Source organism: Amphibalanus amphitrite, unplaced genomic scaffold (genome assembly GCF_019059575.1).
Source record: "Amphibalanus amphitrite isolate SeventyFive unplaced genomic scaffold, NRLGWU_Aamphi_draft 000984F_arrow, whole genome shotgun sequence".
In the NCBI taxonomy this organism is placed as follows: Eukaryota; Metazoa; Arthropoda; class Thecostraca; order Balanomorpha; family Balanidae; genus Amphibalanus; species Amphibalanus amphitrite.
The window spans coordinates 239,952-257,147 of record NW_024882478.1 but is presented as its reverse complement, the minus strand read 5'-3'; the positions used below and the strand labels follow the sequence as shown (position 1 = coordinate 257,147).

Here is a 17,196-nt window from a genome sequence, read left to right as displayed (position 1 = left end):
TTTCTCATTTTGGCTGTTCTTTCTTCCTCACCGGGCTCAACATTATAAAATATATCAAAAATTAGCTTCGAATCTTCACATTAACTCAAATTCACGCAACATTTTTGTGCGTAGTTTACACCACTGATATCAAGAGCTTGATAAAATATTTGGCGTTAATTACGTCGTTTTATGAAACCCAAATGGCATCAATTGGTCCGGAATCGAGCATTTGCCGTAAATGAAGCTCCGTAATTTCGATGGCGTGAATTACTCCGGTCTCCGGCTTTATGAAACCGAATTGGCATCAAATACGCCAAATCTGGCATAATTGACGGAACGCCGTAAGTAATTCCTTTTATGAAACGAGGCCCTGGTCTCGTCACGGCGCGCCGGGTGGGGGTGTGGCTCCGAGTACGGCGGACCGCCTCACGGGTCACCGGGCGGGCCGTGACCGTGTCCCGGGGCCGGCGCGCGGTGCTCGTTGGCGTGCCTCTGCAGCGGTCGGTGTCCGGTGGCCAGTGTCGAGTGTCGGACGCCGTCTCGGGCTCGTCCGTCGGCCCCCGGGGGCGCAGTCGCCGACGGCCGACGCCGCCGACCGCACTGTGCCAGTGACTGTCCCGCGGAGCCGAGAATATGGCCAGCCTCGCGCCCCCGAGCTACTCGGAGGCGGTCGGCGCGCCCAGCGGCGCCGCGCCACCAGCCAAGGTGAGAACGGCCGGATGCCAAACAGCGAGTGCGCGTAAAAATGTATTCGATTATGTTATGGACCGACGCGGTCTAAAAAGACTCAAAAATATTTGCGAATGCAAATACTTTTTTAGTGGTTCACAGTTGTGCCGATTAGCCTAACAAAGTCTAACCATATTCCGGTAAAAAAGAAAGTTTTATCTCTAGAGCTGCAGATCGCAATCGGATTATCAATTAAAATGCATTACTCCCATTAGTGTTTAGCACATGCTGGTTGCCAACAGGATCAGGATAGGTAAATGGTATGGAATACCACAACCTGCAACAGCAGAAAGTGCACGCCAATGCACGAAAGTGCACGAAAGTGCACGCCTATTGGCTATACCATAGGAAGGTATAGCCGAGGCTATAAATACCTAACGATAAATCACTATGGTAATTGGTACCCTACCTATTTCCATTTTCAATAGCTTCTCGATTATCGGATGCATTGATATTTTTTGTGAGATGATACGGGCGGCACGGCTTTTCGGTTCGGCTATGAACACACGCTGACGGCTGCGGATGGACATTTGTGCCATAGCCATTAGCCAGTGGCCATCATGGCACGTTGCAGGGCACCATTTATGTTGATAAGCACAACATTGACCATGTCTTTTCAGTCACGGCTGACTATTGTGAGTTCCCTAGGTCTTGTTTCTCAATCTCTTCATCCTTCTTGTAGATGCGTTTCATTCATCGCTTGCATCGTCCTCTTCTGCGTTAGTTCTGTGCTTTCACAGCAAATACCTTTGTTATGTCCACTAAATGGCTCTTTGGAGAAAGAGTCGCATATACCTTTTGTGAATCATGTTCTTGTCGTTCAAATTCGCGCCTCGATGACTTCCGGTCATTGTGGGGCATTCGTATCCCGACGCAAATACCATGGAGTGAGTCCATTGTTATTTATTACGGTCGAATTTTTCGATGGAGGAATTGACAGAGCCGAGATAAACAGGGCTTGTTGCGTAGGCGGTAGGACCTAGCCACTACAGTCTGATCGAGCCTCTCCGGTTAACGGGTGACTTTGAAAGACAAAGTTTATCGTGTCCATCAAAGTTGGACACTGTTCGTCCCACTCTACCGACTTCGAGCGGTTGTGGCTGCACCGCCTGCACCTGCCAACAGCATGGGCCATTCGGCCGTCAGGAGTCTCATATATCGAGAACCGGAGCACTTTGAACCGGGAAATCATCATTGATCCAACGCTCTACCAGCCATGAGCTACGGGATGTCTGATAAGCAATATCTTCTTCATTACAGTGAACGTGATTGTTAGGGGACGTGGCGGGCTGCCTTGTTAGAGGGCATTACCCTGAGTCCTCCCCGAAATACTTCCAATCAGCTATGGCGCAACCTCCGCCGGCACTGGTGCGCACGCGTGGAGTACCACTCAGTAAAGTTCCACTCGGTTAAACGTGCCGGCCGTCTTGGCAAGTGCCTTGGAAACGGGTGTTGGCTCGTGTGCCAAGAGCTCCGGCGCTGTGTGCTTGACGATTGTCCGTGGTCTGTAAGGGACTTAACAAGTAATAAAGTAATAATAATAAAGTAATAAAGCATAAAGGACTAATAAAGTAAAGTCCTTTGTCCCATATTCCCACAAGCTGGCATGTCGAATGCACTGCGGTCTATGGCTCTCCGTAAAATTTTAGAACAGTTGCAAAATCAATCACAATCGAGTACCTGTCGTGCGTATTCAAGAGACTGTTGAATTTATATTGTATATTGTTCATACCTATTGTTATCGATGTGGCTTGGTATCCTGCGTGAAGGAAATTGCTAAATAAAGTTAATGGCAACCCAAGGGTAACATAGGCAGTACCTAATCATGCGTCATGCGACTGTTCTCTAAAGAGGCATTTCATGGAAAGCAGTGGCATGAATCAGCTATCTCCACAGCGAACTATACCTTAATATCTCGCGAACTAAACGGCTTCAGTTTTAGTCTCCACCGAAATACCTAGCTATGCCAAAGTAAGAGACGATGATGTAGGTACTATCATTAGCAAAGAGTGTTCTTGTGTCGTTTTACAAATTTATACGCCTTCTAACACAAGAAGGTTGTTGTACAATCTACGGATACAATCAAAACCGGCCAAACTGCACTGGCGCATGATGACCGACCTCAATCGAATGTCCCATAATGCCTGAAAAATATATGGAGCAGGCCATGGATCGCTATCGACCGTCTCAAGGCCAGCTCATTCAGAATAGCGTCGAGAAACGATAGCAATTTATTGCTACCTACCGTTTTCAGTCTTAGAACCTCTTATTCAATCATTCTTTAGCAAGTATATGTCAATTAAAGGGTTATGGAATAGTTATGGAATAGGGATATAAAATAAAAGCTGATACCAAAGCAGTAAGCACGATAGAGCTTTTGTCACTAGCTTTCATGTGTCCTAAGACAAGTGATGCTCAAACGTCAAAATGCAATACCTAAAACATAAATACAGATGAGAGATACCATTAGTGGGGCCGGGTGAACTCCGTGTGTGGGGGAGCGAGTCGGCCACCCTCGTACGGCACGTGCCGTATGCTGACCGTCTGACGCCATTTACGTCAGCAGCGGCGCCAGCAAATAGTGCAGAGGTGTGGCGTCATCATACAGCCCCTCCCGCCTGCCACGTGGTCAGTTCGGGCGGCGTTGATTGGCCGGTGGCCGCTGTGACAGTTCGCTAAGACTGCACCAGACGGGTCGGTATAGACTGCGTGTGTTGTGCGGACGCCGACTGTCAACACAGTCATATCCGGCAGGCCCTTCGCTGCGCTTCATCCAAACACACTCGACAAATCTTGTGTGCATGCACGATAATATTATGAATAAGTCTAACGGATGAATCAACACAACTACATCATTAGGTGGGTTCGTTTCGTTCATTAGGCCTCATCATGCACGCATGCATGTGTGTATGTATACATGCATGTGGTATGCACACATGTGGGTACCTTTGCATGAATTTATGCATGTATTTATGCACGCCTTATGCATGCATGCATGTATGTATGTATGCTCACTGAGGAGGCCTCCGCTGCTGGCCCAGCTGTGAGCCGGTCTGGGTCACGGCGGAGCGGCGTGCTCCATCGGTGACGCCACTCCCAAAATATCCCTGCTGCCACGCGGACGGAACTGTGGCCAGACAGCCACGGAGGGGGGGGGGGGGTGCACAGAGCCGTGGGCGGCAGTCCAAGAGGGGCTCTACGGGGTTGGAGAGTCTGCGGATATACTCGACGAATTCTACTAATATAGGTACACCCGAATAACCAAATGCACGAAGGTTAATACGGGTAAATGGGCCCCTTCTCCTATTTTTACGGTACAGGCTGGGATGGTTTTTGGTTCTTGATTGCAGTATGCTCTCGAGAAGACATGAACCAGAAGGAAATTATTAACAACTGCGTTTTTTCGATATCAGCGAAACACGCAATACGTCGCCATTGATACAAAATGACACATTTCAGTGACCGCTCAGAGACTGCATTTCAAATATTCAACCTACTGTTACATGTGATTATAAGTAGATACTGGAGAGCGCGGTTGACAGTGGACAGAAGAAGCATATTCCAAATTACTTTCTACCCCTTTCATCTTAGTTCTGGAATCAGGAAATCGCCGGGACATGCCAAATATTTATTCATTCCAGCATGTGACGCGGGCTCGGTTCCCCTCCCCATCGCTGGTAAATATGATGGAAGATAGCGGCACTCTATTTGTGGAGATGTTCGATATGTTAGGTATTTGTGTATAATGATTATTTATGGTAACACTGGCACGGATATGTCTGCAATTCAGCTGTATACAGCGCATGTACTTGGAACATATAAGATTTAAACCATGACCACGACCTCTGGCAAGCGTTCCCGAAGCTACACTTGCTGAGGAATGGCTCATCGTAACAGCTGGCTGCTTGCCTCTGACAGGGTTTCGACCCCGCGGCCGCAGTGCCCCCGGACCCCGCCTCGACCCCGCACCGGACCTCTGTGGCGGCTCCTCCTGCAGCGCCGCCTGCCGATGATGACGAGGAACAGGCCGACTCCAGCCGGCGCGGCACCTGGGGCTCCCAGCTGGAGTTCCTGCTCTCCTGTCTGTCGTACGCGGTCGGTTTGGGAAACATCTGGCGGTTCCCCTACCTCTGCTACCAGAACGGAGGCGGTGAGTAGTTTGGGCTCCGCAATCGCATGCGGAGGCTAAAGCAACCATTCGGGTTAACTAAACTAATAATATTTTAAAAGACGATTTTTTTTTCATTTGTCTTATACGAATCCGATAAACATTTATATATCCTACCCTAGCTTAAAAGTGAGGTATATTTAAACATAAACCGTCACATGTGTTGGCTATATAATTTTGTGTCAAAAATTATTTTCCTTTGACGTCTGATATTCTAGTTGTACCTACGCAAAATTTAACAAATTTTCCTGTAATCTTTATTTCCCTGTTATTGTTATTTCCTTGCGGCCGTTTGTTTCACAGGGGCCTTTCTGATACCGTACGTGATAATGCTGTTCTGCACGGGCGTGCCTCTGTTCTTCTTCGAGCTGACGATGGGTCAGTTCACCAGTCAGGGTCCAATCGGCATATGGAGTGTCTCCCCTCTCTTCCAAGGTGAGAGCTGAACAGCAGCCCATGCAGACTGCTTTTACCTCTGCCTTTTATGATTTACATTGGTCAATGGTGAGCTTTCTAAGTGATAACTTATTTGAGACGCCGGGCAGCATATTTATATAAAATTTACTGCGATATATCAGGGTGATAGTAGAGGCAGAGTATGGTCAAAGCCGTGACTTCCGCTGCCGCTGTCGTGCAGAAAAGTCCGTGTCATGAGTCCAAGGTGAATGGCCATCGGACCAACTAAGGGCCATGAGCATAAGAGGGCATAAGCCTATCGTCCTAATACTTTCAGCTATTGAACCTCGGCGGAACTAATATCAAAATCTCTGTCTTTGATGGTAAGCCTGCTGTCGCGCCGGCTGTGGATTTCCATTCATCTTCCATTGGACCTCTCTGTAAAATGCTTACGCTGTTGCCTATTTGTCGACGATCATTTCCGTACGCTAACTTTGTCGGCAGGCATCGGCTACGCCATGTTCGTCATCTCGCTGACAATCGGCATCTACTACAACATGATTCTGGCGTGGACCATTTTCTACGTGTACTCGAGTCTGACGAGCAGCCTGCCCTGGGACGGCTGTGACAACTGGTGGAACACGGAAGGTCAGTATCGCTCGGCTGGGGTCATTTAGGGTCATTGGTGTGTGTCAATTCTGCTTCAGTGAGATGCGCTCGGCAGGCCTGGTCCTGCCCTGTGATGATCATCTGTATTCACCATGATATATGAACACTGGTATAGTGTCAACTCAACATGCTGGTGTCATGGCGACACTGTCTGGTTCCGCAGGGTGTCACGTGTTCCAGCCGGAGCCGTGCACGGCGGGGGACGGTGCCAACGACACTGAAGGCTGCGTCCAGTCGGGCGGTCAGAGGCTGTGGAACACCTCCGGTTCCATCGGCACCCACAGGATGCCAGCCGACGAGTTTTTCCAGTGAGAGCCCTCTCCTCTGCAAACAGTCGTTGGGGCTCAATTAAAAACTGATGTGACCATTTGACCACAAGCTCAATGGGGCTGAGGTGAGATAGGCAGAGAAATAGGAGAGCTCTATATGATCCAACTTATTTGCCAAATGTGCTCACTCTAGCCGTTCAACGATTACGATAGCGATAAAATGTGCTTGTGGTCTTTCAGCTGCATATTTATTTTATCGAATGGGAATTTTCGATCTGATCATGTCCGAGATAAACTTACGGACATCAAGTTATGAAATTCCTAGCAGTTACGATATTTGTTACAATGGTATGCTACAATGTTTTTCACTTTCAATTGAGACCCTTGTTGAAATAACTAGTATCTATAATAAAGTCAGTGGCTGACCAGCGCCCTCCGCCCGCTGCAGTAACTACATGCTGCAGATAACGGACGGTATCGATGACCTGGGCGCGTTCCGCTGGCCGCTGGCCCTCTGCCTGCTTAGCGCCTGGACCATCGTCTTCCTGGCTATGGTCAAAGGCGTCAAAACTTACGGCAAGGTGGGTATAAGCAGCGGCTCTTAGTACCGACGGTGGATAGCTGATACAGGCAGATTTGCCACCGCGACCTTCATAAAGGAAGTGAATGCCTTCAGGAGGCGGAGGACGGACAAAAAACTTGCATGGTTAGGCGAGGGCAATTAAAGGGACTATCCCACCTTCTAAAATGTTGTTAAAACCAGTTAAATTGTGTCCGACTTTATAGATTGGATGACCAGGAACACGGTTCTGGCATTTATTTTTCATTAAACATCTTAGGCTTCCCATATTCCAAACACAAACTTTCAAATATGTGACGTCACAGCCCAAAATTACCTCCTTCCCCAGGCCACATTACTGTCATAAAGCTGATTCTTTTTACTCTGTAGGCACCACAACAAAGTTCAGACCAAGTTTTAAGCGATTTTTCAACGAACAAACCCATTTAAATCAGAATGGCTAAACGAGGTGACGTCACACTAACGGTCGCTCCATGTTGAAGATAGGGCCTTGTACAAGGCCCATTTTCAAATGAAGGGAACGAATTTCTTCAACACCAAGAGGCCGCGGGGGTTGCAACCTAAATAGATAGTGGTTTCTGAACCTCGCCGCAAACTTGGCTATCTCAACTCAAATCCCATGTTAAAGGTGGGATAGTCCCTTTAAGTCTATTGAAGTTTTGTGCTACGGGACTAAACCATCATGGAGCTAGCAACATAAACTTACATTTTAAAACTGAACATTAAAGTTTTGTCCTACGGGACTAAACCATCATGGAGCTAGCAACATGAACTTACATTTCAAAACTGAACATGTGAATGTTTGCTGGAACGCCAGTTCATAAAAGCAGTTACTAAAGCATAAATAAAGAAATGACTTTCTTGAGTTTTTGAACTCTCAGATCCAGCGATTTTTTCATGCCTGCATTTACGACCGTTGTGTTACAGGCGGTCTACTTTACGGCTATTTTTCCGTACCTGATCCTGGTCTGCCTTCTGGCGCGTGCCGCCACGCTGCCCGGATACATGGAGGGCATCTATTTTTACATCACCCCGCGCTGGGAGAAACTGGCTCACGTCAAGGTAGGTGTCGGTGCCATCGGTGGTATGAAGTGACAACCCCCACCCCCGGGTGGATTTTGAATGATACGAGTATTTAATTCATGGAGGCGGCGTTATATTGACGGAAATGCATATACGATAAATAATATTTGAATAGATCATTATGTGAATGCATCACATGCAATACTTAGTTTAGAGATACCGGAAGCAATACCTTTCATTTTACGACGATAGGTGTAGGATGTTAATTTTTTGCTATAATTCATAAAATGGATAACCGTTGATCTAAATATATGACATGTGCAGTTGCACATGTAAACATCGCCTTCCGATGACATATGCATCTGCCCTCACGAATAAATGACCAAGATAAACAATCCCCGACATAAGTTGCATGCTACATAAGCGTCTCCTTATGGTAAAGTTTACGGGAGGGGGCGTGTCGCGACGTCTGAGGGTGCAGGAAAATGCCTGGTGCTCGTTTATTGGTAAACAGAGGGCGTGACCCACCCGTAACCGTCACCAGAGGCATTTTATGCAAGTCTTTACGGGAAGAGAGATAGTTGGAAGACCTTGTTTATTTAGACGGTTTGCGGTACTTGTGTTCCTTTCAAAAAAGAAACAAACATTTTACGGTTGGTCTGGATATGAGGGTGTGTTTGACTGGACAGCTTTGATTGTGTGTTTGCCTTACATTAGTATTTTGTCACCGTATTTACTGTTTGTCAGGTGTGGGCCGACGCCGCGATCCAGATATTCTTCTCGTTGGGACATAGCTGGGGTGGACTGATTGCACTCTCAGCTTACAACAAGTTTCACAACAATCACTTCAGGTAAGTCTATTTCTATCGTTCTTCGGCATCCGAAATAGTGGTACGAATAAAATTGAATATTTTGATAAAGTTGCGACTCATACTAATGCATTAAAAATATTTGTTGCAATTGAAATGCATTAAAATTGTTTAACTTAATGTTGTTATCCGTTTTAGCGTCTTCCAATTCTTGTCATTCATGGTCAACCGCGTGAAATTTTGCGTCCTTTTTTAAATAAAACGACCCCTAATGGTATATTGCTTTCGTGTTTTGCTCTCTGTAGACCGTACAGTTCATCGAGTCGCTCGTAAGTCCAGTCAGTATGGGAAGTATGCATTGCACAATTCACAAGACTCAGAATATCGCTTATTTCACTTTGCTCTTTATGCCGTTTTAGGGACGCCATCATCATATCGTGCGGCAACTGCTTGACCAGCTTCTTCGCCGGGTTCGTGATCTTCGGCATCGTCGGCTTCATGGCACACGAACTAGGCGTCAAAGTGGAGGACGTAGCTGCTCAAGGTCGGTTCTAGTAGTGTAATTACTTCAAATTCAAGTAAATGGGAAGGCAACGAATGCCTCGACCTGTGCATCACATGCATTTATGAATCAGATAGTGACTACAGTACTTTTCGAACCAATAACACTCTACAGTTTGCCACCGTGGCGCCGTGTAATTCGCTGTGCTGCGCTGACCGTGCAGGGCCCGGCCTGGCGTTCATTGTGTACCCGGAGGCGGTGTCTCGGCTGCCGGTCGCCCCCCTCTGGTCCATCTGCTTCTTCGCCATGCTGCTGACGCTAGGCGTCGGCTCCCAGTTCACCATGATGGAGACCGTGGTCAGCACTGTCGTCGACCTCGCCCCCGACCGGCTCAGGGCCAAACAGACGTGAGTGACGGAGAGCGTAATCGAAATGGAAAATGAAAATATATCATCTAGTTTTTTTCAATTCGATCAATTATAATTTTAAGCTGTGATTCGAAAACGATTGATATTTGCATGGGAAGCGAAACGCATGTGTCACCTATTCACTATAAGCAGTAGCGCTTCATAAATTTTGTATGTACCCTTTACTTTTGGTAAGAAGACTACGCTGCCTTCCTCACGTGCCCTCTCTGTCGCTCAGGTGGGTTCTACTGGGGTGCTGCCTCTTCATGTTCTTCTGTGGCCTTCCAATGTGCACCAGCGGCGGCCTTTACATACTCACAGTGAGTAGCGCTCGACAAATAGCCACTGCAATTTAGGGCATGATATTGCTTCACACCAACATACTCTACATAAAAGCTGCACGATTGTCAATCCTCGCACTTCGTGATAGAAGTAGGAAATCACTGAATCATGAATGGCTCTAGAAAAAAAAACGGAGTGCTGGGAATGGCGCATTTTTTCAGCTAGTATTAAATTTCTTATCGATTTTCATTGTGAACCTCTAACGTTCTGGCAAAAGGTGACATTTGAATTGAATCGGGACATTTTCACGGATACATACATAGGTATTACGAGCATGAAGCGAACGAAGCGAATTCTTTTCAATATTATTTCAGTATGAGCGGCCCGGCCCGGCCCGGCCCGGCCCGACCCGGCCTGTAACGCTTTTGAGAGGCTTATATCTCAGAGGCTTATTTTCTGGTGGCTGGCGGGCGCAAGTCATGGTCCCGTCTGGTGGAGCGATTACATTGCCGTGCATCTGCGAATGACATAAACAGTAAAGCGAGCTCCTCGGGCTCACCCATGAGGCACGCACTCTATGTGCCGCAATCGCAGTCTGCGCGTCAGACATCTAGCGCGGTGTGTGCAGGCCCAGGTCGCCCCGCGCGCGAGACACATGATCGTACTCTTCCGCACGTGCAGGGCTCTCTCTCTTTCTCTCTAGCTCGTTCTTTGCCCAAAAGGCGTTTTACTGGTTGTATGTAGAGTCGCGGGCTCAGATGATCGGACTGACCAAACTACTACTGTTGCCCCAGCTGATGGACAACTACGCGGGCACGTTTTCTGCTCTGATCGTGGGCATGACGGAGGTGCTGGTGGTGGCGCACATCTACGGCGCCGACCGTCTGCTGGACAACATCCGCACCATGATCGGCCACTACCCGTTCCACTACAGCTGGTGGAAGTGGGCCTGGAAGGTCGTCTCGCCCACCATCGTCACGGTAAGCGCCGCACACGAGCGCACAGACGCCGAGGAAGCTTGAGGGGGAGACAGACAAGCGGGGGGAGGGACTTAGTTGATTATTTAAAGTCTATTTAGCCGGTTATGCTATCATTCGAAAGCTGCTTTGGTTTAACTTTCGGTTTACCTTAACCGGCATTAAAATCATCCGGCCTGCCGTGCCCCAATTTTCGTTCAGCATTTTATGCCTGCGGGCAACATGTTCAGCGAATCTATATACATATTTTGTATGCAGGTGCTTGTGTGGTGTACTTGTGAGTCTGATTGATGTGATTGACACCGGCGCAGGCTCTGTTGCTGTTCACCTGGATAGACCACAAGCCGATCCAGTACGGCGACTATGAGTTCCCGCTGTGGGCCACCGGCGTGGGCTGGCTCATCTCACTGACGTCAGTCGCCATGATTCCGCTGGTGGCCGTCATCAAACTGGCCAGGATGCACCCACGTCATACCCTGATGGAAGTAAGCTCACACTCATCTCGTGACCTTAAGCGCTTAGTGATGCATGCAGATTGCTGAGTGTCAAATGTCGCTTCAAGCCAATCAACCCAGCACGTGTGGCTGAGAGAACGTATGATACAAAATAAACGTACCGTTAGTAAGCCGTGGACTTTCTAACGATACTCGTCTCCGAAGTTTTTCAGCGAGTATGAAGATAGTCCAGACTCGTTAGCCGTTAATTCAGGTGTCATTCATCTAACGGCTGTGTGTTGCTGCCCCCCAGAGGCTTCGGCTGCTGTCGCGTCCCGACGAAACATGGGGACCAGCTCTGAACGAACACCGAGTGGAGGCCAAAATGGCCATCCTGAGAACGGACAGCGGAAACTCCATCGGACTTCAAGGTAGCAAAAAACAGCTTCACTAAAGATACACCCAAATATAGTAAAACTATGAAGTGCATATCGAAAACATATCTTTGGGAGAGATGTCCTGCAGTTTCACTTTTTCACAATGGGCGTTGTGTTGTGTATGCCTTTTTCTCGTTTTCCTCTTTTCTTCCGGTTTTGTTTTGTTTTGTTTTGTTTTGTTTTGTTTTGTTTTGTTTTGTTTTGTTTTGTTTTGTTTTGTTTTGTTTTGTTTTCTGTTCTGTTCTTTCCTGTTCTAGTCTTTTCTTCTCATCTCCTATATCTCCTCTCTCCCTCTGTCTCTATTTCTCTCGATCTATTTCTCCCCTCCCCCTTTTCGTGGCTGAGATGTGGAGCTTTTACATCGGGGGACCGATTCTCAGTCGGCCATTTTTAGTTCACTGTAGCACGTGTTTTGTTACCATGAAACTTGCCTTACTATGCTTTGGCATTGGTGTTGGTTTTATTCGCGGGCAGGCTAATTAGGAACACGGAATTTTGGCATACGATGCCTATTTTTTAAAAATAAAAGCATGTTCCTGATAACCTATATGCAAATCACAATGTTGGCTGTCAGTTTACGTGTACATCCATTGCAGGTGTGGAACTTCAGTGAAGAGCAAGACCGAGCTTCAGTGTTTCCTGCTTCTGTTCAGGGTGGCGCTTGCAGCGTCCTGTGGTTTATCACCTGAATCTGCATTATAGAACTGTATTTTACAGTGACAGTCTGGATTCCATGTACATATTGTACGTTCTTAGGGCCCAGGACAGATGCAGGGATAAAGATGAATGTCGAAGCCGGGATTGTCTTTGACTGTGTTGATAACAACTTCAGAAGTTTACAATATACCTATATTTAGAATCTGGTCGCGTTTATGAAATTTTGGAGTTAGGGAACTGCTGAATTATGTTGCGTGCAGAAATAATGTTACTTTTATCTAGTTCAGTTGGGACCTTTGCTTGATCTATCGAGAAAGGTTGATGCATGGGGAAAATGCTCCTATTAGCGACCCTTCCCGATTTGCGACACCACCCTCTTGAGCGAATATGACGGGAATAGGAATTTTTAAATTGCTGTGAATAGTTAGGTATATTATCACATACATTTAAGCATTTAGGCAAAATAATACATTTTCTTCCATTTCATTGCTCTTTGGCAGTTTCTTATGAGCCCGTAAAGGAAATAGTGATTTTCTTACACAAGTACTACGCATTTCAGACCCTCTGGAACAGTCCTTTTTGGCCCTTTCTCGTTACCTATACGCTTGATTTTAACCAAACTTTGACACAATGTGTTTCAAGGGCCTACCTAATTTTTACTAATATGGTCTTTTAACAAAATGTCAAAATGAAAGGCACTTGTCGTTGACTTGTAATGGTAAAAATTGATCGGAAAACTCTACACCGTGGTAGAGGCTAGCATGGCGTTGCAGCGTCAGCTGTTGCGCCGCAGCTAAGCTCCGCCCACTGTGCCGCGACACCGGGACCGGTCATTCGCCGCTCGGGGTCAGAGCGGTGCGGAGCTCTGACGGACTGGAACGAGACACACGCTAACGCAGGCATCATTGCGTGAATATTGTAAATGTCGTATCTCGCGCGGAGAGAATAAGGATGAAGAATTCAATGCAGATCGCGACGGTGTATGTATAAAACAATAAGCACTCCTAGCTACAGAATGTTATTCCCTATGCAGACTTAAAATAATCTTATTTTCAATAATTTATAGCGAGCCTCTCCGCAGCCGTTTTCCTAGTCTATTGTGCATTTAAGGAGTAACGGGACAGAATTCACCGGACTGTCTTTGCATTCAACGGCCTTATTTAATTGAAGATATCCACATAGATACTTGTAGGTATTTCGTTTTTTTTTGTTTAAAAGAATATTTTTTTGGGGGGGGTGAAAATAATAGGTAAATCTTTCTGTGACATTTCCACAATGCTTTCAGAATGTTGTTGATAGATCTTAGGCCCGAAAAACAATAAAACAGGGAAAAATATAGGATGACTCAATCTGAAAATGTAGATATGCAATATCGAGAGTTCATGATCTCCCGTCCTTCACTCCCCCTTGTCAGTCTCTCGTCTATACGTTTATAGTATATTGTCTCTCGTCTATAGCCTAATCTCTATCTTCGTCACTTGTCTCTGGTCTATCGTCTTCGTCTCCTGTCTCTGCTCTAGCGGCTATATGCATATTGTTTGTTGTCCACTAGCCAACGTTTACCGTTCGTCTCATTGTCACTTTGTCTCCTTTTCCTTTCTCTTTCTTCCTCCGTCCTTATTTGTCGTAGAACAACTTATTAAAGGGACCCTCCCACCTTAACATTAGATTTGAGTTGAGATAGCCAAAATGGGGTCCCTGGCTCACAATTACCGGTTTCGGCACTCACAACATCGAGAAATGCCTTAAATCGGAAATATTGAATTTCAAAATTGCAGCATTTTGATTCAGAGGGGCTAATGCTTAGGAATACCCCTCTGAATGTGTGACGTCAGCGCAGATATCTAACGATTTTTAAATGTTTGACTAAAACGTTTTGTAGCACGCGGTGGTATATGCTATTTGCGCGCAACATCTGCCGCGAACGCCGCACTTCTAAAATAAAGTCGCTAGAAACAGCGGAGATCCCAAAAAAGTAAACAAAAGTAAAAGTCTAATATCTTGAAAACCGGTGAATATTTTTCGGTGAAATTTGGTAGATATTCGTTTTCGCTCTTTCTGAACCGAGCGACATCACTTTCATGCCAATTCATAAACTTTTTTGAAGGTGGGAGGGTCCCTTTAAAAGTTCATGACATGCAAACAAGTGCTCCACTCCTCTGCGCTGCGTGCGCGGCCCGCACGCCGGCCGGCCGGACTGCGACTGCCGCCGACATGACCCGAGGCTGGACCGCAAGTGGGCGGAGCCAAGCCGCAGTGTGCTAGTGCGTCTCGACCAATTAGAGGGGAGACAGCGTCCAGCCTGTGTCAGCCTCTAAGCAGGGCTCTGACGACCTTAACATTATCAGTCAATGACAAGTGCCTTTATTTTTCATTTTTCGTTAATAGACCATATTGATAAAAATTAGGTAGGGATCTCAAACTACCAATGCCAAAGTTTGGTTAAAATCGAACGCATATACAACGAGAAATAGCCGAAAAGGACTGTTCCACAGGGTCTGAAACGCATAGTAGGCCAGGTTATACATGTTTGTAACATTCAAACTGACATGATTAATTGTTGTTGCATTTGTGCGTGCTCGTAGTATATTAAAAAAAACATCCATTTGGCTGGCTCATCCAGTTCATCAGCACTGTCATGTTTCTGTCGTAACCTCAAATTAGGGTAAGATGGCTAATTAGCGACCCACTTAACCCGCGCCGGGCCGGTGCTCTGAGATTCCGCGCCGGGCCGGGGGGTGTCTGAACATCCCCCTTCTAACTCGGCTCCTGGGCCACGTAGCGACACGCGGTAAGCGGCAATCGAAAGAGCGTCCAAAATAAGGACGAAAACACTTCAGTCATTTTTTGGGTCAGGTCAAAGGTCAGGTCACCAGAGGTCACCAAAGGTAAAATGTTGACTATTTCAACATTTTGGAAACTGCCAACGACTATCTCGGGAACCGATAGAGCTACAGCGCCGCGGAAAAGCGCATTCGACAGCCCTTTTACAGACCTTTCTGAGCAATGTTCTCAGATTTGACCTCAGGTCAACGGTTTAGCCTCCAGAGGGCAAAAATTCCAAAAATAGCCGTTTTTACGAAAAGCTGTTTTTCGGCAATAACTTTTGACTCAAAAGAGCCATGACATTACTTTTGACAGCATCGTGTTCCTCTCGTCGAGACGCGTCGAATGAGCTATAATTTGACCTTGTAAGGTCAACTTGAAAATTTGACCTCAGGTCAAGGTCATGACCTGACCGGTAAGGGTCATGTTGCATATCAGTCTATCCGTAACGTCGAGCCGAACACATCTAAGGCGTTTTCAGCGCTCTAGCACGCCTCTATTAGAAGATATTAGCGAAAAACTGTTAGATTCTGTTCGTGACCTGAGATGACCTCGGGGACATAACGAGGGGTCACAGTTGCCATTTTCCGGTTCAGTGTGTCAATTTTACCTACATCTCGATGTTTGAGAGTGTCTAGAATAGCGTTCGTGCAAAACAGACCGCAGACGCTTTTCAATTTTCTCCCATTGACTTATACATAATGGAGAGGCCGCAAAATTGACCTGACCTTAGGTCACCGATATCAAAATTCCGGGATAAATATTTTATAGACAATGTTGCTCTTATCAATCGCTGAAAGTTTCAAGGCAATCGATCAATCGGTGTATCTATGACGAGCATTCTTATTTTTTCTGAGGTGAGGTCACTTGGCGTGACCTGGTGACCTGACCTAAGGCGACCTGGGTCTGAAATTTTCACAACATGTGCGGAATAGATGCACGAACAGGTGTGCCAAAAACGGCGGCGCTCCGCGCCGCCGTTTTTGAGATATCTGCGAAAAACCGCAGGGGGGTGTTCAAACACCCCCGGCCCGGCGCGGGTTAATTTGAGCCGTCACTGCTCACGCTGTATGGGTGCCACTGTATTACTGGATTGATTTTCGGAGAGATCGTTCATTTTCCTATCAGAATTTATTCATTTTCTGCCCCAATATCCACAACTTTATTTACAAAGAACATATTCACAAACATTGCAAAGAAAAACGCTAATAGGGAACTCGTCCCGATTATAGCGACCGGGGAGGGTCGCTAGTAGGTCTATGGGTTTCCCCATAGTAGAAGTGGCGAAAAATGTTACCCTCGAAAACATGAAATAAGATGCTTAAATACGGCCCCCGGTCAACAGACATGGTAGCCCAAATCTAGTCGGATATGAAAATTCTTCTAAATCCATAGACTTTAATGCTAAATTGACTATATTTGAGAGGGTTTTATGAAGATACATGACCAGATACAGAAAAAAGCGAGATGCTATCTTGTAGATTAAATCGTCTACTATCTGCGACTTTTGAAGTGTTTTTCAATCTGAGGTACGGAAATCGTGTTCCCAAGAGACTGAAAGTAGCCATGCTTTACATTAGACCCAATGGCAAAAATTCGGAATCTGACAAAATTGGCCATTTTTACGTCTGATTTATGAAAATTCTAGACAGGATATATAAAAACCCGAGATGCTATCAGGTGGGAAATTTCATTGTCTATTACCGCTTTTTGAAGTGTTTTTCGATCTGAGACCGGTAAATCGTGTTCCCAAGAGACTGAAAGTAACCCTGTTCTACAGCAAGACATTGGCAGAATTCTAATATTTGATGGAAGATATCTTAGGTGATAATAACCTTACTACTAATTGCAATGCTTCATTGGAAAGCTCAACACTGGCACTATCATCGGTCTTCGCATTGCTATTTTACAGAACAACAAGAAATAACGTTTTGAAGTCTTTGAATATTGACTTACTTTTCATCGACGGGCTCGATCCCCATCACCACCAACATTTTTCCGGGAAGTCAAGATTTTGCAGATATTTAAGCAGAATTGCAGAGCTGTGTT

General features: G+C 46.2%; 1 protein-coding gene across 2 annotated transcripts; it reads left to right on the top strand.

The window, feature by feature from the left end:
- Positions 1 to 12,523, top strand: LOC122368868 (sodium- and chloride-dependent glycine transporter 1-like). 2 transcript variants are annotated; one of them, XM_043343171.1, is made up of 15 exons: positions 1 to 687; positions 4,630 to 4,861; positions 5,183 to 5,314; positions 5,780 to 5,923; positions 6,108 to 6,252; positions 6,662 to 6,794; positions 7,721 to 7,855; positions 8,564 to 8,667; positions 9,045 to 9,169; positions 9,351 to 9,534; positions 9,773 to 9,854; positions 10,611 to 10,796; positions 11,105 to 11,278; positions 11,541 to 11,658; positions 12,261 to 12,523. In XM_043343171.1, exons 1-15 carry the CDS (start codon positions 616 to 618, stop codon positions 12,275 to 12,277), a joined length of 1,983 nt encoding a protein of 660 aa, XP_043199106.1. In that variant the 5' UTR covers positions 1 to 615; the 3' UTR covers positions 12,278 to 12,523. The 2 variants fall into 2 exon arrangements, with proteins under 2 accessions (XP_043199106.1, XP_043199107.1); XM_043343172.1 differs by having other exon boundaries at positions 361 to 687; positions 9,372 to 9,534.
- Positions 12,524 to 17,196: the final 4,673 nt, after the last annotated feature.